The sequence below is a fragment of the Zalophus californianus genome, chromosome 13 (assembly GCF_009762305.2).
Source record: "Zalophus californianus isolate mZalCal1 chromosome 13, mZalCal1.pri.v2, whole genome shotgun sequence".
NCBI lineage: Eukaryota > Metazoa > Chordata > Mammalia > Carnivora > Otariidae > Zalophus > Zalophus californianus.
The window spans coordinates 21,881,542-21,905,605 of record NC_045607.1 but is presented as its reverse complement, the minus strand read 5'-3'; the positions used below and the strand labels follow the sequence as shown (position 1 = coordinate 21,905,605).

General features: G+C 36.3%; 1 protein-coding gene and 1 pseudogene across 10 annotated transcripts in view; both read right to left on the bottom strand.

Annotated features, from left to right (window-relative positions):
* The window catches only part of SHOC1 (shortage in chiasmata 1), a 102,854-nt gene that overhangs the window by 46,194 nt on the left and 32,596 nt on the right, over positions 1-24,064 (bottom strand). For all 10 annotated transcript variants that reach the window (XM_027614613.2, XM_027614610.1, XM_027614615.1 and 7 more), the window contains 5 exons: positions 16,521-16,683; positions 15,996-16,092; positions 14,420-14,570; positions 13,126-13,227; positions 11,721-11,829 (listed from right to left, as the gene is read on the bottom strand). In XM_027614613.2, coding sequence (XP_027470414.1) covers positions 11,721-11,829; positions 13,126-13,227; positions 14,420-14,570; positions 15,996-16,092; positions 16,521-16,683 — 622 coding nt within the window. The remainder of the gene's footprint in view (positions 1-11,720; positions 11,830-13,125; positions 13,228-14,419; positions 14,571-15,995; positions 16,093-16,520; positions 16,684-24,064) is intronic.
* Positions 964-2,136, bottom strand: LOC113934071 (annotated as a pseudogene).

Genomic DNA, 24,064 nt, shown 5'->3' with positions numbered 1-24,064 from the left:
AAAAGAAGGTAGAAAGCTTACAATGAAACTCGGTGTGGCCACATCTTCCATTAGCTCTTAAAGAGTTGCTAGCATGAAACCTATACAGACAATGTTTTTCTTTTGTAAAAAGCAGTAAGTTAAGGCCAGTAACTAACTGAATTCAAAATGGCCAAGTCAAAGAAAACTGAAAAAGATTTTTCCTCCCCCTCCCCCCAGCTATAGAGCACATGGGGAGATGACAGGGGAGAGGACCAAGGTAAGGAGCCTGGGAGGGAAGGTATTATAATCTTAAACTGAACTGAAACTAAAATTTTAGGGTTAGGTCAATAAGACATGATTCATACTGAACAGAAGTTTTCAGGACCTGTCTGCACTTTGGGTAGATTTTCAGCATCTCAATGAAATTAAGACATATTTCCACGAGATTCACCAGGACAACCCCACTGAAGCACTTGGAGTAAAGTGAGAAAAGTGACCAGCAGTACACTGCTCTTGTAGCTTGGGCCCTCCCTTCCTCTTTCCTTCCCACCTCCCTTGAAGAACCTACATTTCTGTAATCTCTGGAGAAGAGCATGAGATATAAACCCCCCATAGTGTGGGATGGTGGGGGAGCAATGGTGGACATGGGAAGATATCTCCACCCAAATGCAGCAGCCGGGATTGAGGCTGGTTCATCTTTGTTCTTTAGTGATGAGAAACTGAATTTGAAAGGGGGGAAAGATTTTTGTCCGTTAAGTATTCCACCTACAGGTAATTTTTCAGGGAATCCTGAGTAATGAGAAGTTCGAGTTAAAAAAAAAAAGAAAATCAGCGTGTTACAATTTTTTTTTTTTTAATGACTGAACTACTATAAATCCACAAGCAACAGTTCAGACACGGTGCTTCTGAAGTATTTCACCCCTCCCCAGCAGGCGCAAGCTGCATCAAGGAGAGCGTGGACTCCCCCACCTCTGCTTAGGCATCAGGAGACAGAAGGGACCATTACTGCTGAGCACCAGCAGCAGCTGGAACAGGCATCCCAAGGGGGTTGGCAGCAGCAATCACCGGTGAGCCTGCCAGAGGTCCAAGGGGTGAAGGGGTTGGCACTGAAGAAATCCCTGACATCATATTGGCGCTGCTGACAGGTGTACTGTCCCCCAGCATGCTAGATGAGCCCATTCGAGCCTGGTCCTTCACAACAGTATAGAAATAGGGGTGCTCCATGGCCTCTCTTGCGGTAAGCCATGACTAGTGGTCGTATTGCAGCAGCTTGTCCAAGAAATCCAAGGCCTCAGGGCTGACAAGGTGCTGGTTTTCACTGTGGACAAAGAGTTCCCATCACTTAAGGGAGTGTCTGTCCAAGATATCGTTGAAACATTGATCTAATTCAATGTTGTATTTGTCAATATAGTCATATAAATCTTCTGTCCTCCCCAGAACTCTGGCTGTCCTCACCAACTGATAATTATCATGTCCATGGAAAAATGGCTCCTTCTGGAAGATCATACTTGCCAGCATACAACCCAAGCTCCACATATACAAACTATAATCATACATCTGATAGTCTACAAGTAGCTCAGGACCTTTGAAGTATGCGGAAGAAATTCTGACATTATATTCTTGGCAAGGATGGTAAAACTCAGCCAAACCCCAGTCTGTTAGTTGTAGCTTTCTGTGCTCATGATCAATCATGACATTATGGGGCTTCACATCTCTGTGCATAATTCCCATGCTGTGACAATAATCCAGGGCCTTCAGAATCTCATACATGTAAAATAGAATATCATAGTCTGTTAACGTCTGGTACAATTGCTTGAAGTCTGTGTTGTTTACGTGTTCAAAAACCAAGGCAGGGGTTCGTGACACAGGGTCTTTTGCAATGTCTGCCAGTGTGATGATATTGGGACCGCCTCGTAAATTCTCCAAAATCTTTATTTCATGCTTGATTTTCTTCTTCTTTACTGGCTTGAGAATTTTAACAACTTTGTCATTATTTGTGATGTTGATGGCTTCAAATACTTCACTGTATTTACCCCGGCCTAATTTTCGAAGCAGCTGGTAGTCATCTTGATTACCCCACTACACCACGTGTGACTCATAATTCCAGTGCTCTTGGGGTCTGTGCATATTAACATCTGTGTAAACTCTGGCCCTGCTTGGCACGGGTCCCGACATGTCAGACAGGTTGGCAAGTGAAGGTGGACTTGATGTTTGGAGATCTGGTGGTCACTGTGTTCAGAAGCAGCTGGGGGTAAGACCTTGTTTCAGACCTGTTTTCTTTAAACTGTGGTGGAAGCAGCAGCGGCGCCTCTTCCCTCTCCTCACACAGACAATATGGCAGCGGCAGAGGAGGAGACACACAGCTTGGCAGCCAGCCACAGGGACCAGAGCAAGGCTGCAGCCGCCCATCATTAGTTTTTGATGTAGTGTTCAGTGATTCATTAGTTGCGTATAACACCCAGCTCTCATCACACCATGTAATAAAATTTTATTTTAAGAAAATTATTTTTCTAAGTATTTTTTTACACTCAAAAGCAAGTGAAAAATTTACTCTATAAATGTGTAAACTGAAGTAGAGTTTCATAGACCAAATTTCATATACTTACTTTTCCTCCCTTTGGAAGTTTTGGCAATTTGTTAGCCTCTTAATTGCTCCTGCTTGCCTATACCTTAACTCCTACCTCTATCTCCCCCAATGAAACCTGGAGCCAAAGGAGGCTGACTTAGGAGGGTTTTAGCACTTCCTTCCATGAAGTGTGGCAGCACCAACCCTATAAGCCACCCAAATTAAAAATATAATTTAAGTAAAATTACTGTACTTTCCATACAAGACAGTAGCTTTAACACAATTTTTTTTTACAAAATTGCTGTCCCCAAGTCCATTCTAAACAAATTCTGGAGCTTCTACTGGTTGAGGATCAGAATTATGAAAAAGTCCTGTCTGCTCTACCTTCTTAGGACGGTAAAAGTTTAGTGCTAAAGTTTAGTTCAGGTCCTTCAATCTTGAGGGGTGTGTGAATAAGTGATGTATGTCTGTTTGCATGTTTTGGGGTGTTAGGAAGAGAAAGGAAGATGCATGACAATTAGTGTAAATCACAGCTTATCAGTAGCTATTAAGTTACTAGCCTTGGTAGGGAAGATAACAGTAATCCTCAAACCCCTTAATCTATGCCCCCAAACCTCTCACTCCAAGGCAAGAATTGATTGTGTTCTGTTTCTCTGTTCATATGGAACATATGTGAGCATGCTAATTATAAGTACTGCTAGTTGAGTTGATAGTCCTGGGCCGCAGAAAGCTGTTTTATGTCTAAGCTATCCAATTTACCTACATAATCCAAAATCTAGGATGAGGTGGCAAACTGTGAGAGTCTAGATAATTCTTGAAGCTTACCAAGATCTCTTTGACAACCAAACACCTCAGATTATAGGCAATTACTTTAAAGCTAAAGGAAGGCAAGCCAAGTCCAACAGGAGGCCATAATATAAACAAATATTCTCACTCTTAATGGAACTTTCTGAAGACATGTCTGAATTTGATATATTGTTCGGTCATATATAAAAATATGTTCACAATTCAGTAACCAGTATGGAAATAAAGTCCGGTGTTACACAGGCTTTTCTTTTTAGCTCCATAAAATCTAGCACAGGGTTTGACATGTGGTGACCACCCAAAATACTTGTTAACTGGATATATTTCCAGCCAAAATGTTGTATTCTGAAATAAAAGTAAGTGGGGCCATAAAAGCAAATTAAGAGTACAGTAACATTACACATTATTTTTCCCTTCTGTTGTTTTTTTATTTTAACACTTTTTTCTTTGTCTTTAGATTCAAAGATGAGGTGAAAATCCATTTTTAGAATAGGAATTTTAAGGTTTTTTTATATTCATAAACCAAATGGAAGTGATTTACCTCTTGCTAATCAATATAGCAGTGATGAAATGACCTCTTTAAGTTGTTTCAAATGGCCCCAGAACCTTTGGCTAATTTTAAAAACCCTTTTTTGTTCTAACTTAGGCAAATCATAATACATAGATAAGATTTAAGTTTCATAAATTCTAATTAGATAGTTGAGTTTCAATAAGTAGATATATAACTTGTGTGATTAACAGGAGTTTTTGATAGTTAAGTAAATGCTTTTAATATCAGGTTGAAATTCAAGACTACTAATTTCTGCTAGTTTCTGTTTCTGATTGCCAATCTGCCTTAACAGATGAATTAGGGTATGTGGAGTAAAAGAGTACTAAAAAAGACAGTACAGGTCCTGCAAATAAACATCTGCATCTCAGCAAAGGGACTAAAAGTATTTAAACAAATTAGAAGTAGTTTCTGTACTTGTTCCATGAGATTTTTTAGAGTTCATATCTGATATGGGAGTTCTGGTTCATGGTAGAGTTTTGTATATCACAGATTTATCCCCCAAATAACACAATTCTTTGCCAGAAGATGAAGGTAATTGGGGCCCTCAATACCAGGCTCCTCCATCGTGTGCTGTGAGACCATTAATAGAAACCTGAGAAGCTAGTGATGAGTTGCTCCCAAATACCCAATAGAAGTCTCCTTTGACAGATCAGTCAATCATTGCTAAAAACTCAAAACTCAGTACTCAGCTCCTGCAGCATCCATTCTGGGAACAATTCATTAGAGACTTGTAGACTTCCCTATAATTTTCCTGATAATGTATTATTTTAGGATACATTTAGTTTCAGGACTACAGTGAAGAAGAAAGAGGCTGTACTGGTTATGCTCCTAGTTTTGTAACTGGTGTAAGAGCAGAACACATTAAGTTATATGTATGCCACAGGATAAAAGACAGCAACCAAAGCTATCTCAGACTCCACTGGAGGGCAAAGATGCTGGGCCATTAAGCTATACAATTTTGGCTCAAACTAGAATACAATGATCCAGCCCTGCAATGTCAATTCTGAGATTACAGACCATTCTGTGCAATAACAATGGGGTATTGAGCATATTTGTGGATCAATACTTGGTTCTACATGTCTAGTTCCCCAACACCAATACCACATTGATAGAGGTAAACAAGGTCAATGGATGTCCTCTGTTAGAGATCGGATGTGATTCCCTAGTACTCCTAGGAAAGTAATTTGATAGACAAATCTATTGATGGACCCCTATCCACACTGCCCTGTGATCCTTGGCTATTCCTGGTCAGAGAGCGATGACAATCTTTTAGAAGACCTCATAACAACCCTGAAAGGTATATACTATTAATATCTCAATATTACAGATAAGGAAACTGAGGCACAGGGCAATTAAGGTCCGAGCTGGTAAGTGATACAACCGGAAAATCTGGCTGTAGTTCAGGGCTCTTAACTACTTATTATGGGCTAAATTTCAATCATATCGAAACCCTAACTCTCAGTGCCTCAGAATATGACTGTATTTGGAGATAGGGCCTTTAAAAAGGTGATTAAGTTAAAATGGGGTGGTTAAGATGGGTGCTAATCGAATATGCATAGGACACTGGGACACAGACATGCATGGAGGATTGTAAGAAGAGAAAGGTAGACGGGGTGCCTGGGTGGCTCAGTTGGTTAAGAGGCTGACTCTAGCTCAGGTCATGATCTTGGGGTCCTGGGATGGGGCCCTGCTTCAGTCCCCACGTTGGGCTCCACGCTTAGCAGGGAGTCTGTTTCTCTCTCTCCCTCTGCTCCTCCCCCTGCTCATGCTCTCTTTCTCTGTCTCAAATAAATAAATAAAATCAGAGATAGTCCAAGATGGCGAAGGAGTAGGAGACCTTAGTTTCGTCTGGTCCCAGGAATTCAGCTAGATAGCTATCAAATCATCCTGAACACCTGCAAACTCAAGCGGAGAGCTAATAAAGAAAAGCTGTAAATCTACAAATAGAAAAGTGACCACTTTCTGCAAGGTAGGAGGTGCAGAAAAGTGAATCCGAGGTGATATACGGGGAAGATAAACTGCAAGGGGAGGAAGGCTCCATAAGCCGGCACTGGAAAGTGATATAGCAGTGGAGTGCAAAATCAGTACTTTTAGATCCCTGCCTGAAAGGTGCTCAGGTGGTAAAGTGGGGGTGGAATCCTAGGTGGGACAGTGTGGTCTCAGGATCCCTGGGGTCACAGGAAGACTGGGGGTGCCTGAGTGCAGAAGAGCTCCCAGGCATCAGAGCAGGAAAGCTGGCTGCAATCAGTGAGCCCAGAAGTGGGCTCTCAGCTCAGGGTTGCCATATACCATGAACCACCACCCGGTTGGGCTCAGCAAGCAGCAGAACCATAGCGAGACCCCCCCCCTTTCTCCCCTGGCTTAGAGACTCAAAATCGGGTTGCATGCCTGAGATAGAAACACTTGGTCACAGGCTGGGTGAGCACTAAGTGTGGACGGAGACCAGGGAGACAGGAGACTGCTTTTCTCTGAGGGCACTCTGAGGGGGTTTTGGCTCTGGGGCTGGAGATTGGGAGGGCGCCATTTTCATTCTCATCCTGTAAAGTGGCACAGAAAACCTTCAGGGAACAAAAGCCACATAGAGCAATCCGGAGTAGCTTACTTAGCCTGGCCCCCAGTTCAATTCCACCCAGGGCAAAGACATCTGAGAATCAGGGCAACAGGCCCCTCCCCCAGAAGATCAGCAAGAACATCTGGCTAAGACCAAGTTTACCAATCATACAGAACTGCAGAACTCCAGCACTAAGGGAAAATAGTATATAGAATTCATGTTTTTTTCCCCATGATTCTTTAGTCTTTCAATGTTAATTTTTTCTCTTTCTTTTTTCAACCAATTTCTTATTTTATCAACTCTTTTTAAAGTAATTTTAATTTTAATTTTTACAGTTACATTCTATCCTTTCATTGGATTTAACTTTATTTTTGTATATATATATAAGTTATTCTTTCTTTACAATTTTGGGATGCAGTTTCTTCTAACAAATAGACCATAATACACCCAAAATCTAGTGTATGGCTCTGTTCTCTTCACCTGTCTGATGATATTCTCTCTTTTTTCTTCTTCTTTTTTTTGTTAAAATCTTTTTAAATTTTCATCTTTACAGTTATATTCTATCCTTTCAATGTATTTGATTTTATTTTTGTGTGTGTATATATATATATATAGAAGTTTTTCTTTCTTTACAATTTTGGGATCTAATTTTCTGACAAACAGACCAAAACACCCACAGGATCCAGTGTATTGCTCTGTTCTGTTCACCTGGCTGATTATAGTCTCTCTCTCTTTTTTTTAATTTTAACTTTTTTCTTGGTTTCAGGTCTCTTCTGATTTGCTTAGTGTATATTTGTCTAGGGTCATTATTGCCATTTTAGTATTTTGTTCTCTCGTTCATCTATTCTTCTCTGGACAGAATGACAAGACAGAAAAACTCACCTCAAAAAAGAGAAGAAAGTACTGACTGCAGGGACCTAATCACTATGGACATAAGTGAGATGCTGGAACTAGAGTTCAGAATAACGATACTAGCTGGTTTGAAAAAAGCATAGAAGACAGTAGGGAATCCCTTTCTGGAGAAATAAAAGAACTAAAATCTAATCAAGTTGAAATCAAAAGGCTATTAATGAATGCAACCAAAAATGGAGGCTCTAACTGCTAGGATAAATAAGGCAAAAGAGAGAATTGGTGATATAGAAGACAACATGATGGAGAATAAAGAAGCAGAGAAAAAGAGAGATAAACAACTACTAGATCACAAAGGGAGAATCTGAGAGATAAGTGATACCATAAAGCAAAACAATATTAGAATAATTTGGATCCCAGAAGAAGAGGAAAGAGAGAAGGGGGGAAGGTATTTTGGAGCAAATTATAGCAGAGAATTTCTCTAGTCTGGGGAAGGAAATAGGCATTCAAGTCGAGAGGCATGAGAACCCCCCCTCAAAATCAATAAAAATAAGTCAACACCCTGACATATAATAGTGAAACTCACAAATCTCACAGACAAAGAGAAAATCCTGAAAGCAGCTTGGGACAAGAGGTCTGTAAGCTACAAGAGTAGAAACATTAGACTGGCAGCAGACCTAGCCACAGAGACCTGGCAGGCCAGAAAGGACTGGCATGATATATTCAGAGTGCTAAATGAGAAAAATATGCAGCCAAGAATACCTTATCCAGCTAGGCTGTCATTCAAAATAGGAGAGATAAGGAGCTTCCAGGACAAACAGAAACTATAAAGAATTTGTGATCACTAAACCAGCCCTGCAAGAAATATTAAAAGTGATCCTTTAAGTGAAGAGAGAGCCCAAAAGTAACATAGATCAGAAAGGAACAAAGACAATAAACAGAAACAGTGACTTTACAGGTAATACAATGGCACTAAATTCACATCTTTCATTAGTTACTCTGAATGTAAATGAGCTAAATGCCTCAATCAAAAGACACAGGGTATCAGATTGGATAAAAAAAGCAAAACCCATCGATATGCTGTCTGCAAGAGACCCATTTTAGACCCAAAGATAACGCCAGATTAAAAGTGAGGGGGTGGAAAACCATTTATCATGTTAATGGACATCAAAAGAAAGCTGAGGTGGCAATCCTTTTATCAGACAAATTAGATTTTAAACCGAAGACTGTAATAAGAGATGAGGAAGGACACTATATCATAATTAAAGGGTCTACCCAACAAGAAGATCTAACAATTGTAAATATTTATGACCCTAACATGGGAGCAGCTAATTACATAAACCAACTAATAACAAAATTAAAGAAACACATTTATAATAATACAATAATCATAGGGGACTTTAACACCCCTCTCACTGCAATGGACAATCATCTAAAAAGAAGATCAACAGGGAAACAAGGGCTTTGAATGACACATTGGACCAGATGGGTTTCACAGATATATTCAGAACATTCCATCCTAAAGCAACAGAATACACATTCTTCTCATGTGCACATGAAACAGTCTCCAGAAGAGATCACATCCTGGGTCACATATCAAGTCTCAACCGGTACCAAAAGATTGGGATCATTCCCTGCATATTTTCAGACCACAATGCTTTGAAACTTGAACTCACTTACAAGAAGAAATTTGGAAAGAACTCAAATACATGGAAGCCAAAGAGCATCCTACTAAAGAAGGAACAGGTCAACTAGGAAATTAAAGAAGAATTTAAGAAATTCATGGAAACATGAAAATGAAAACACAACTGTTCAAAACCTTTAGGATGCAGCAAAGGCAGTCCTAAGAGGGAAGTATGTAGCAATAAAAGACTTTCTCAAGAAACAAGAAAGATCTCAAAGATACAACCTAACCTTACACCCTAAAGGAGCTGGAGAAAGAACAGCAAATAAAGCCTAAACCCAGCAGGAGAAGAGAATCAATAAAGATTAGAGCAGAAATCAATGAAATAGAAACCAAAAGAACAGTAGAACAGATCAATGAAACTAGGATCTGGTTCTTTGAAAGAATTAGTAAGATTAATAAACCCTTGGCCAGACTTATCATAAGAAAAGAGAAAGGACCCAAATAAATAAAATCATGAATGAAAGAGGAGAGATCACAACCACACAAAAGAAATACAAACAATTATAAGAACATATTATGAACAACTATATGCCAACAAATTAGGCAATGAATCACTGAGCACTATATCAAAAACTAATGATGTACTATATGTTGGCTAACTGAACATAATAAAAAAATGAAAGTAAAAAAAAGAAAAATAAATAAAATAAACTATGACATCTGAGACAACTGGAAAAAGAAGATATGGTATATATATATACACACACACACACACACACACACACACACACACACACACACACACACACACAATGGAATACTACTCAGCCATCAAAAAAAATGAAATCTTGCCATTTTCAACACATGAATGGAACTAGAGGGCATTATGCTAAGTGAAATAAGTCAATCAGAAAAAGACAAATACCATATGATCTCACTCCTATGTGGAATTTAAGAAACAAAACAGAGGAGCATGGGGGAAGGGAGGGAAAAATAGAACAAGATGAAATCAGAGAGGGAGACAAACCATAAGAAACTCTTAATCATAGGAAACAAACTGAGGGTTGCTGGAGGGGAGGGGGTAAGGGAATGGGGTAACTGGGTGATGGACATTAAGGAAGGCATGTGATATAATGAGCACTGTGTATTGTGTAAGACTGATGAATCACTGACCTCTACCTCTGAAACTAATAATACATTGTATGTGAACTAATTGAATTAAAATTTAAAAATTAAAAAAAGAAAAAGAAAATAAAGCTCAAATAAATAAATAAAATCTTTAAAGAACAAAGAAAGAAGAGAAAGGTAGAAGACAGTTACCTAAGATGAAGCCAAGGAAAGACATTTCATAATGAATCCAACCCTGCTAATATCTTAATCTTAGACTTCTAGCCTCCAGACTGTGAATAAATAAATTTACCATAGACTGGGTGTTTAAGCCATTCAGTCTATGGTATTTGTTAAGGCAGCCTGAGCAAATGAATATACTACTACACTGTCTTTCGTAGCAGTGAGTGCCAATAGAGGCAGTACCCTTGGCAGGTATCCAATGGCAGTATCCTAAGCAAATAGTTGTAGTGTCAGAATCTTTACAATTTTTCAAGTTGTTTATTTTTAATGGTAATATGTTCACATTCAAAATACTAAAACTATAAAAGAACTGGCTCTATCACTTACTAGCTCCCATATTGTCAGGTTACCCAGTTCCCTTCCAGACACAACCAAAGCTACCTGATTCTTGTGTGTCTTTCTAAAGATATTCCATAAAAAAAAAAACAAGGATGTACAAATGGCCAATAGACACATGAAAAAAATGTTCAACATCACTCAGCATCAGGGAAATACAAATCAAAACCACAATAAGATACCACCTTACACTGGTTAAAATGGCTAAAATTAATTACAACAGATGTTGGCAAGGATGCAGAGAAAGGGGAATCCTCTCACACTGTTGGTGGGAATGCAAACTTGTACAGCCACTCTGGAAAACAGTATAGAGGTTCCTCAAAAAGTTGAAAATAGAGCTACACTATGACCCAGCAATTGCACTACTGGGTATTTACCCCAAAGATACTAATGTGGTGATCCAAAGGGGGACCTGCACCCCAATGTTTATAGCAGGAATGTCCACAACAGCCAAACTATGGAAAGAGCCCAGATGTCCATCAACAGATGAATGGATAAAGAAGATGTGGTATATATATACAATGGAATACTACTCGGCCATCAAAAAAATGAAATCTTATCATTTGCAGTGACATGGATGGAACTAGAGGGCATTATGCTAAGTGAAATAAGTCAATCAGAGAAAGACAATTATCATATGATTTCACTCCTATGTGGAATTTAAGAAACAAAACAGAGGAGCATGGGCAAAGGGAGGGAAAAATAAAACAAGATGAAATCAGAGAGGGAGACAAACCAAGAAACTCTTAATCATAGGAAACAAACTGAGGGTTACTGGAGGGGAGAGGGAAAAGGGGACGGGGGTGGCTGGGTGCTGAACATTAAGGAGGGAACATGATGTAATGCGCGCTGTGTATTATATAAGACTGATGAATCACTGACCTCTACCTCTGAAACTAATAATATGCTATATGTTAATTAATTGAATTTAAATTAAAAAATGGTATTAAAAATTTTTAAGTATGTACATATATATTCATATATTCTATTTCCTTACTACAGACATTGTCCTCTCTTACATTTTTTTCACAGAGGTATCTTACAAATTGCCTTTATATGGAGGGATTTAATTAAGGACTAGTTATTTTGAATTGCAATTTGAGTTCTAGCTATAATCTTTACTTACATTTTACAAATAGGAGACAATGGAAATGTCTGAAGTCCTGTACATAATGAAGTCATGGAAGAATGTTGGTTTGTTAGATGTAGATGAGTTAATGGCATTTCTAACTCTCCTAGAATACAAAAAGTTTAAAAAATAATTAATTACATAAACACTGAATAAAATTAAGTATAGTTTAGAACTTTTTGTAATTAACTATTATGTTGATCATTCTGCTACAACAAAGATTTTCAATAAAAAGACATTTCAGTTACTTGAAATACAAAATAACAGTTTTAAATTTCCATCTAAGGAATTACACATATGTCACATGCTATCTCAACAGTGATAGTGGTGATTTTTAAAAAATACATTGACAACTAAACTTTATTGTTTACTGTATGATATAAATTCTAAGAGTTTTATGTGAAATAATGCTTTCAATTCTGACAACTTATGTTGTCAGTACTTAGGAGACAGGACTATTTTTATCTTCATACTAAATATTGGTGATGTTAAGTAAATAGTATTAATGGAGACTAATTCTTCATCTTAGTAAGTCTGGGTGGCCCAGCACAGAGTTACATATTTATAGAGTGGGCTTGAGAAACTGAAACTCATTTATTCATAAGTAGTTAGTGTGTTTCTATCACTTTCATAAATAAAGCAATAAACTTCCAAATAGATGATAAATGTGATTCAATTATAAATGTAACTAAGGGAGCATCTGGTTGGCTCAGTTGGTTAAGCGTCCGACTCTTGATTTTGGCTCAGGTCATGATCTCAGGGTTGTGAGATTAGGCTCCACACTGGGTGTTGGAGCCTGTTTAAGATTCTCTCTCTCCCTCTCCCTCTGTCTACCTCCCCGCACCACCACTAAAATAAATAAATAAATAAACAAATAAATAAAATACATGTAACTAAATAATAGTATCATCAACATAGTTAAGAAGCAACACAACTTGGCATTACAGTGGAACAAAAGATGATTCAGGGTCCAAATCTGGTATGATAATAATAGTAACAGTAATGATAGGATTGCTTTGAGTGATTAAAAAGTTAAATTTACAAAAGTGTAACAAGGGTCAGCAAGATTACTAATACTGAGATAAAATATAAAATTTTATTTACTGAACTATAATATTATGATTTCCGATTTTAATATTAATGCTATTTCCTCCATTCCTTTTCCTCAGTCTTTGTAACTCTCTGTATATTATTCAGTTTTGCTGCTAGAAGGATAATGAGTTAATAATAGTAACAAATGTAAATGGACAGATAAGAGAAAAAAATGACAACTTGGATTGCAATAATCAAATTTTAAACATGAAAACTGTCTCATAGTAGACCTTACATGTGAATGTATTGTACCTTTACATCAGATATGGGTAACCACTGATAAACTCAATTATTTATCCAAAATTTCTACCTGGTTCACTGTACTCTGGTTCACAATAGCTTTGAATGGCCAAAATCTCTGTGAAGCTGCATTTTATATCCTCAATGTCAATTCCATGCTCGGTAGTAAGATCTGAAAAGAAAGGTAAGAAAGTCTACTATCAGCGTAAGTACTACTGTATCAGTTTTTTTTCTAATGTTGTCCATTCTTCTGTGGCAATGACTGCTTTATTTAGTATACCATCAGAGTGAACTGAAGGCTGGGAGTGTACCACCACAGTCCTTCAGTAAAGTCACATGTCCTTTATATTAGCATTCATGGATCTGTGTCCTGCTAATAAGCCAATGGGTCACCCTGCAGTTTTAAGCTCTGCTATATTTACAAGTTCTGGTATGAATTTGATCAACTTACTCAGGTTGACTTTTCATTCCCTTGCTTTGACTTGTAGGCTAATCAGTAATTCATTTGAGTTAGTCTCGTCTACAAGAATTCCTTCAGGTTTGTGGTCTAGTAATGGCAAGCATCCCTCTTCTCAATGGATTCATAAATCTCCCTTCACTCCTCCCTAATATATACCTTTGATGATTTCAACTGGAATTTATAAGAGGATAGTTAAATATTTGGGCTTAAATTGTCATTAGAAATAATTCGACAATATTTACTAAGTCTAACTGGGATAAAAGCATCTACATTTTAGGTTATGATTCTCCCAGTCATCTGATTCCATGAATCATAACCTCACTCTGAGCTTCTCCATATCTAACTAAAGTCAGCATAGAAGTTGTTAGTGCTTTGTCATTGTTTATAAGAAAACAACTTTTAAAAAATTAGTAGTCATAGGTGATTTAGTTTATTTGTATAATTATCTTGAAGTGGTTAATTTTAGAGACGTTTTAAGTTTGTAGTGATACGAGTTAACTTATATACATATATATAAATATATATGTTAAGTTATAAAGAGAAAGACAATGAGAAAAGAGTCTCAGCAACAATAATTCTGAGATTTCAACATGTAACCTAAAGAACACTTCTTTTTAATTAAAAAATTTTTTAAATTTATTTTATTATGTTATGTTAGTCACCATACAATACATCATTAGTTTTTGATGTAGTGATCCATGATTCATTGTTTTCATATAACACCCAGTGCCTCCTGCAGTATGTGCCCTCCTTAATACCCATCACCAGGCTAACGCATCCCCACACCCCTAAAGAACACTTCTTAAAAATCTGGAGGTTCAGAAAGCAGTTTAATCAACATATTTTTATAACAAACATTATTAAGTAGTTTTTATAAGTAATAGATTTTTAAATTTATTCTCACCTATTCTGAAAAGCTTTTCATTTTCATCTGCATAATTTATTATTTCTGGCATTAAGTTTAAGGATTCCTTCAGTTCGGAGAGTGATAGAATATCAACTTCTTGTTTGAGGCTTGTAGGTATTAAGAATTCACACTCAGGCAAAAATGATGGCTGAAATAGTATAAGTAAAAGAAGCTTTTAGGGAAGTTTTCCAGATAAATATTTCTAGACTTATAAACATAGATAATTTGTTTAATTGGTATATCAAATTTTAAGCTAAATATTCAAAATTTTTAATGTTATGAAAACATTTAAAAAAACAGAGGTATAGTAGTCAAACAATATATTACAAGCAATGTTCTGAGTAATGTCCTTTATGGCCACTGATCACACTAGTGATGTACAGTATCCTAGATGCAAAAATATCTTCTTGTGGGCTAATAACAAATTTTTAAACTTCCGAATTAAAAATAATCACTGCAGTAGATAAGAGATGGTTAATGGGGAGAAATAAAAAGGGTAGATGAAATGGAATGGACCTTCACTACACTCCATTAAATATGCTTCTCTTTCATTCTTACAGAACTAGATTCTATGTGCATAATTCTCAGAGCTAATAGGTGAGGGAGAGGGGGACTAGAGAAAAGGGACTAATAAGTGAATTAATACTGTCACCGTGTGTGTGTGTTTTGTTTTATTTTGGTTTTCTTACCATGTGTGTTAAAGTTTTTATTTGTAAGGAAACCCTTTAAACGCCTTAAAGTATCTATATCTGTGTCAGTATCTCTGGCTGTGTCTACAACTATATCTATCTCCTTTGAATGTTTTAAGAAAAGCCCCAAATGTGAAATATTTTCAGCTGTCTCAAAAAAATGTTTAAAGTAACTTTGTAAATGCATCTAATCTATGTGGGCCTAGGTTTTCAAGTTTGTTAAACTGCAAAAAGTTATTCACGCTCTCAACTGCTAAAATTCTTTACATATTAACATCACAATAACAATTTTGTGTGCTATTAGAACTGTACGCTAAAAAAGAGGGGCTGCCTTTGAGGAATTGGATCTTTAATATGCAAAGATGCTATCTTCCTTATTAACCACTGGCAGCACCTAAAATGAAGTCTCAGATCATCTTTATTCTTAGTACTTCAATGAGATCCCTTCTCTTACATAGTGTAAGTGCTGTTTTGTGTATAACTCACAAATAAAAATCAACATTTCTAGCTCTGGTTTCCAATTTTTTAACTAGAATATGACCACTTAATGTCCTATACCAGGGAGATTTATTAACATCATTAAGAGTTTGTTTTTAAATTCACTATACCTGGGCTGCACAACAGACCAGTTCAATCAGAATATATCTGAGTAGGGCCCAGGCTTCAGTATTTTATTAAAACTCTCCAAGTAATTCCAATGCGTAGCCAAGGTTTAGAACCACTATCTTGAAGTAAATTTGACTTCATTATTGATATATTCAACCCATTACCAAGTCTTTTTAAACTTAACAGTAGATGGCCAATACATATTACTAAAATTATAAATTACTAACTTTTATAAAACTATTACTGAAAGCAAGTATTACAGTTTGATTTAAACCTACTGTATCTTCTAGCTTTTCCTGATTAAAGGTCTCTTTATCCATGTAAAAATCTTCTTCCACTAGACCTTTCAAATCTTCTTGAAAAGAGATACATTCCCTTAACAACAACAACAACAAAAAACATTAAATTAGCGTTTGCTAAAAGCAAAGTACATACTAAATGTAACCAATCAAATTAAATAATAATTAAATACAATGATTAAAACTGGAACTGATGTAAAGCAATGATAATATATTATTATTGATAACATCTAGACTTGTGAGCATACAAAGAATATTTTCTTCTTTAAAAATATTTACATCAGGGGCGCCTGGATGGCTCAGTCGTTAACCGTATGCCCTCAGCTCAGGTCATGATCCCAGGGTCCTGGGTTTGAGCCTCTTATCGGGCTCCCTGCTCAGCAGGAAGCCTGCTTTTCCCTCTCCCACTCCCCCTGCTTGTGTTTCTTCTCTCACTTTGTCTCTCTCTGTCAAATAAAGAAATAAAATATTTTTTAAAAATATTTACATCAGACAATTAAGTACCTGAAGAAATTAGCTTCTGTGAAGATCTGTCCTTTGAAATCTAAAATGGGGTCCTTTACCAAAAATAGTTTTAGCCTACTCAACAAAGTCTGCAAAGTTGGTAGCTGACTTTTATAGGCCATCAAGTTATTTAAAAAAATTATTTCTTCATCAATAGACAAATCTGAAAATAAAAGAAATGTAAAGGAATAAGAAAAAATCTAAAAGTTACACAAAGAGATCTAGATAGTTACTGCAGTCAGCCATTCAAACACACTTTAAATTCTTTAGTTCATTGTATTGTGTATATAAAGCATGCAGCATAGGATTAGCATATAGATAAAAGCTCAATAAATTTTAGTATTACTTAGTACACTGACTAGTAACCAAATATCCTGAAAGAGTTGTGATGGTTCATTTTCTTTTCAACAAAGATTAGTTTAATCAGTGGAGGAAAATATCTTGCAGCCTTATGCTTCAAAACAACCAGGGGTAGCCTAAGCAAAGTTGTAAAGAAATAAAAGCATTTGACTTTTGTTGAACCTAGTCTTTTCTTTGCATCATTGTACCTCTTAAAGTCTCTAATTCATCCCTAAAGACTCTGAGATGTAGGGAAAGGAGATGGTCTACAAAACCTACAAATGAGATCAATTCGGATTCTATCATTATAATGACAAAAAAAAATTGTTTCTATTGTAAAACAGAAATAAAACTTCCATTGCAAAATTGATTACAATGAAAGTTATATGGCAAAGTGTCTACTTGAGAAGTGCGATACATCTTATATATTAGGAACCACTACTGCTAAGAGTTAATTGCTGGAATAAATTTCTCCTGTTTATCCCCACCCTACTATGTTCAGGTTACTTTAGAATCTTAGCCAACTGTGTCAGTGCTTTAACAGTTTCTGAGCCAAGGGAGGGAACATAAAACCTGCTCCCATTCTTCAATAAGCTCCTGAGTGGAAAGAAGAAAAGGAAAATATAAGTTCAGATGAGGAACTGCTCAGAAAGCCAAACTCCCTAAAGCAAAAGCTACATTGAAGAGGGAGCAACAATTTCTTGTTCTTGGTAGTGACCTTTCAGTTAAGTAAATTTAGAATGGCATGAGAGGAATAGCATGGAGTGATGTCTCCCATGACCAATTACATCACTGGTATGCATATGTTTAATAAATATGTGGTGTTAAGCAGGCAGCCAGGAAACACCCCTTTGCCTGGTGTTACCTTGAAATGCCAACAGAGAACTTGTTCCGTAAACTAGCCTCCTAAGAGATTACTTATCTGAACCTGCTAAGTTCCTGATAATTTTGTGGCCAAGAGCTTCCCATGACAAATTTGGCATAGTTCTTTTATATACCAGAGAGCTAGCCAATCAATTCCATATCTAAACAGGGCTTATGTGAGACAACTAAAGATGGTTCATTTGTACATCCACTCTGAAAGTATTAATGAAGTCATATTAATAGTGAAAACCCAAACAGCATTTATTTATATCCCTGTTTCCACCTTCCACTTCCAAACACAGGTCCTCTAGCCATCTTCCCTTCCTACAGGCTCATCCTAGTATTTCTGCAAGTCCAAGGAAACAAACATCTATCAGTTATGAGATCGTTTTCCAACCACCCATTTTTGATAGAGCCGCTTGAGGGCAGCATCACACCATAACCAATGTTCTTTGTAGCTACACAGAAGTTGTTTTATGAAGGGTGCTAACTCCTTATATTCTTAAGGTTATACAACACTTCCTGGAGTTCTTACTTTATTACAGCTCTTCTATTACCAACACAGATATGAGGAGATTGTTCTCTATTGTAAAGAAGTGTTAAATTGTTACAAAGAAGCAAAATTTTACCTATGAAAAGAAACAGAAAATAGAGGTCTACTGACAGGAAAGACAAGTTTATTCTTGGCAGAAGATTCCTATGTCTACCTAGAAAACCCAAGGTAACTAAGTGAAAACAAATAAAGGAGTTCACTAGGTGTCTGATAAAAAAATTATAAAATCTCTGGTTTTCAAACATACATAAAAACCCCCAAAATTAATGGAAAAATTCATTCATAATGGTAACAAGTATACAACACCAAGGAGTCAACATAACAAAAACGTATAGATAGCATATGCAGGAAACTACAAAACTTTAATGAGGACCATTTAAAAAAACTGAATAAAAGGCAAGATAAACCATCCTGGCTAGTAAGACTGACTATAGTAAAAAAAAAAAGTAAAAAAACACAATGACATTTAAATTTCTCAAGAGATCTGTTTTGTAACTTGAAAAACTGATTTGCTGATAGTAAATCTAGAAGAATAAAAATGTGAGACTAGGGAAAAAATTTAATAGAAAGAAGAGACTATTTATAGATGTTATAATTCCATGTATGATACAATAATAGACAAATCAATAGAACAAAATAGAAAATCCAGAAACACTCTAATGTGGGTAAGGATTTAGCATATTTTCTAAGTGGCTTTTCTAATCAGTAGAGAAAGGAAAGACTATTCCATAAATGATATTGAGATGACTGCCAAAACATTTGGAAAAAATATTTTTTATCCTTACTTTTAAACATATACCAAAGTCTTAAGGAAAAGCTTAAAGAAAATATGAATAAATATTTATCTAATTTAAAGAAGAATTTTCTAAGTATAAAAGCAATGAAACAAACCTTAAAGGAAAACATTGATGGGACTGGTTAGTTTTAAATTAAAGATTAAATATATCTTTGACATATACAGATAAAATATAAGAATAGAAAATAGATAAAAGAATCATTTCACAAAATAAAAATACGCAAATGGCCAGTAAGCATGAATAATTTTTTAAAAGATTTTATTTGTTTATTATTTATTTATTTATTTAGAGAGTATCTGAGGACACACCAGTGCAAGGGGGCATGGAGGGCAGAGGGAGAGGGAGAGTAAGAGAATCTCTTGCAGACTCCCTGCCCAGTGTGGAGCCCCATTCAGGGCTTGGTCCCATGACCCTGAGATCATGACCCGAGCCAAAATCAAGAGTTGGATGCTCAACCAATGAGCCACCCAGGCACCCCAAACATGAATAATTTTTAAAATCCAAGTAAAAACATAATTTTTGCCCATCATATTAGGCAAAATGTATTAACACAATATCAGTAGTAATATATCTGATGATGATAAGGCTGGTATGAACAAGATATTCTCATATCATGCTAGTGGACATATATATAGTTAAAAGAAATATCAAATAATTCCATTTCCATGAATTTAGTCTATGGAAAGAACTGGAAATGGAAGCATACAAATTTATGTCCATATTTGCAATTAAAAACATTAGTGTTCTCAAATTGGGAAATGTATGATACATACATAAGATTTAAAACTGCAGTCATTAAAAGCCACGCTTTCGAAGACAAGCATATGGTGAGATGTTCCCAAGATAATGTTAACATTTAAAAATAAGAATGCAGATACAATATGATCCCAATAGTAAAATGATTTATGTTTAGATTATAGGTTTGGAAGTTTTTAATAAAGGGACATCCTACATATTTAGGATGTATATATCTTAATAGATGTAGAAAACATTAATAAAATTCAGTTCTCATTCATGATCAAAAGCTCTTAGCAAACTCAGAACAGAAAGAGCTTCCTCAACCCAATAAAGGAAATTCTTCCAACATTTAACCATTGAAACTGACATAAACATTATAAATGATTCACCATTGAAATGACATTTACATCATTTTTAATGATGAAATGTTAAAGTATTTCCTTTACTGTCAAGAACAAGACGAGGATGGCAACATAACTGCTTCTATTAAACAATGTGCTGTAGGTCGTAGTCAGCACACACATACACACAAAGACATAAATGTTGTAAAGGAAGAAACAGATGGCCAACAAAATCACTGTCTTAAAGAGATATCTGTACTCCCACTGCAGCATTATTCACAACAGCCAAGGTGTGGAAACCATGTGTTTGTCCACAGATAAATGGATAAAAAACGTGTTGTAAGGAAAAGATATGTTATACACACAGACACAAGAAAATATTGTTCAACCTTAAAAAAGAAGGAAATCCTGCCATTTGCAATATGGATGAACACAGAGGACATTTTGCTAAGTGAAATAAACCAGGCAGAGAACAACAAATATTGCATGGTATCACTTGTACGTGGAATCTACGGGGAAAAAAAGTAGAACTCATGAAAACAGAGAATAGAATGGTGGTTGCCAGGGACTGGGGCTGGGCTGTGGGGAAATAGGGAGAGGTTGGTAAAACAGTACAAACTTGCAGTTATAAGATGAATCAGGTGTGAGGATCTGATGTATAAAATGGTGACTATAGTTGATACTACTGCAGTGTATAACTGAAATTTGCTAAGAAAATAGAACTTAAGTGTTTTTACCAAAAAAAAAAAAGAAGGTAAATATGTGAAGTGATGGATGTGTTAATTCAATAATGGGAATCTTTTACGATGTATGTGTATATTAAGTCACCACATTGTACACCTTAAATATATTTAAAAAAAGGAAAAAACGTGGGTGGTTGAAGTCAAAGGACTGCTGCTTTTTATTATAAATTTTGAGTAACTATTTGATTCTCTAAACTGCATGTACAATTTTCTTTTAATTAAAAATAAAGGGATGCCTGGGTGACACAGTCAGTTAAACATCTGACTCATTTCGACTCAGGTGGTCATCTCGGGGTGGTGGGATCGAGCCTTGTGATGGGCTCTGTGCTCAGCTTGGAGTCTGCTTAAGACTCTCTCTGCTCCTCTCCTCTCTCTCTCTCAAACAAATTAATAAATCTTAAAAAAATAAAAGTTAAATTAAAAATAAAGCTACATTTGCGTTTGCTTATATATTCCTTGGAATCTGAATGGATATTCATAAAATAATTACATTTATTGACAAACATGTGAATGTTGTAGAAATATTCGTACATATCAACAAACCAATAAATAAAAGAAAAAAAATTTTTACAGATTTGATTGATTTATTTGAGAGAGAGTGAGCAAAAGAGAGAGAGAGCATAAGCACTGGGGGAGGAGCCGAGGGAGAGGGAGAAGCAAGAGTCCCTGCTGAGCAGGGAGCCTGACACTGGGCTTGATCCCAGGACTACAGGATCATGACCTCAGCTGAAGGCACTCAACCAACTGAGCCACCCAGATGCCCCACAATAAAAGAAAATTACCCATTGTTTTTATGTCTTAAAGAAATATATGTTTTGAAATTAACTTATAATTTAGTAATTACATTTAAGACAGAAAATTCACAGTATCAATTGAATTTCAAAACTAATGCATTCCTTTGGATATAGACACTGAGACCAAAGTATCTATAAATCTGGCAGCAATCAATATAGCTACAAAGACTATAAATGAAATTGCAAATCTAAATGTATAAAATGATGTCTAATGACACAGGACCCCTAAGGCAATACAGGATACGGACAATTTATATGTATTTAGGAAACTCAAGCATATTCAGTGAATAGTAGTTAAGGAAGCTTCTGACTCTGGTTGATGATAGATATTATGAAGTTTGCCAATAACGGCTCCTGGTTTTCCGCATTAATAATAATAGCTATGTTTGGATATCTGTTATTTTTTTATAAACTATCTCATTACATGTACAAATATATTAGTTGGTCCCCACAGACATTTTTATAAGAAATTAGAAGAATAAGTTAAAAGAAATTCTAGAAGAAAATTGAAAACCATAAAATTTTTAATAACTGTCCTCAAATTGCACCACTTTTTCAGAGTAGATTTGGACTATGATCAAATTTTCATTTGGACTATGATCAAATTCAGATTATTCCTAATATATCATGTTCTCAAGTTTAGTCTTTATTCTTTCTTAAAGATTTTATTTATTTATTTTTAGAGAGAGAAAGAGAGTGCAGGAGCGAGCAGGGGGAGGGGCAGAGGGAGAGAAAGAGGGAGAGAAGAATCCTTGCTGAGCGCAGAGCCAGGCCTGGGGCTCCATCTCACAACCCCAAGATCATGACCTGAGGCAAAATCAAGAGACAGATACTCAACAAACTGAGCCCTCCAGGTGCCCTTCAAGTTTAGCCTTTATTTTTTTTTATTATTTTTATTTTTTTTTAAAGATTTTATTTATTTATGTGACAGAGAGAGACACAGCGAGAGAGGGAACATAAGCAGGGGGAGTGGGAGAGGGAGAAGCAGGCTTCCCGCTGAGCAGGGAGCCCAATGCGGGGCTCGATTCCCGGACCCCAGGATCATGACCCAAGCCGAAGGCAGATGCTTAACAACTGAGCCACCCAGGCGCCCCTCAAGTTTAGTCTTTTTTTTTTTTTTAAAGATTTTACTTATTTTTTGAGATAGAATGAGAGATAGAGAGCACGAGAGGGAAGAGGGTCAGAGAGAGAAACAGACTCCCTGCCGAGCAGGGAGCCCGATGCGGGACTCGATCCCAGGACTCCAGGATCATGATCTGAGCCGAAGGCAGTCGCTTAACCAACTGAGCCACCCAGGCGCCCTCAAGTTTAGTCTTTAATGCAATCTCTCACTCTTTCATCTCAAACTAAGAGGGATTTAACTCTATGTCATCACACACCTATTTGCCAACACAAAAAATTTTATACACAATTTGTATATTTACATAAAAACAGCCGTAAAAGAACCAAATTATTATATATTCCATATCTATTAGATTATCGTAGCTGAAGCTATAGCATTATCTTAAACGTTTTTTTATAAACATATAATGTATTATTTGTTTTGGGGTACAGGTCTGTGATTCATCAGTCTTACACAATTCACAGTGCTCACCATAGCACATACCCTCCCCAAAGTCCATCACCCAGCCACCCCATCCCTCACACCCCCCACCCCTCCAGCAACCCTCAGTTTGTTTCCTGAGATTAAGAGTCTCTTATGGTTTGTCTCCCTCTCTGGTTTCGTCTTGTTTCATTTTTCCCTCCCTTCCCCTATGATCCTCTGTCTTGTTTCTCAAATTCCTCATATCAGAGCAATCATATGATAATTGTCTTTCTCTGATTGACTTATTTCGCTTAGCATAATACCCTCTAGTTCCATCCATGTCGTTGCAAATGGCAAGATTTCATTTTTTGATGGCTGCATAATATTCCAAGATGTACTTTAATTATTAATTATGGTAAATTTGTAAAAATGAGGTGAATTTCCTGATCTAATAATGCAACTATTCCATCTCTACTTTGAATTATGGTTTCACATCAATAAGGTGAGATTGAAAATCTTGAGCATATTTTGAAAATAAAATACAGCCATCATTTAGTGATCTACTATTTTAATGTTATACGAGATTGCTATGTCATCAGATCTGGTTACAGTAATATGGTGTGAGCAGACTATGATCAAATCCCTGAGGCTATTTTGATGCCCAGCACACATAAACTCCAAAAACAACCGAATTCACAAAAAGGGGATTAATATGAAAGAGAAAGTATTTCTCTAATGTGGCAAAGCTTAGAATTATAATTTTACAGGTGGATACCTTTAATAAAATAGAAAAATTAAAAATCCAATAAAACAGAAAAACACTCACAAAAATGACAGTCTGTTTGTTAGT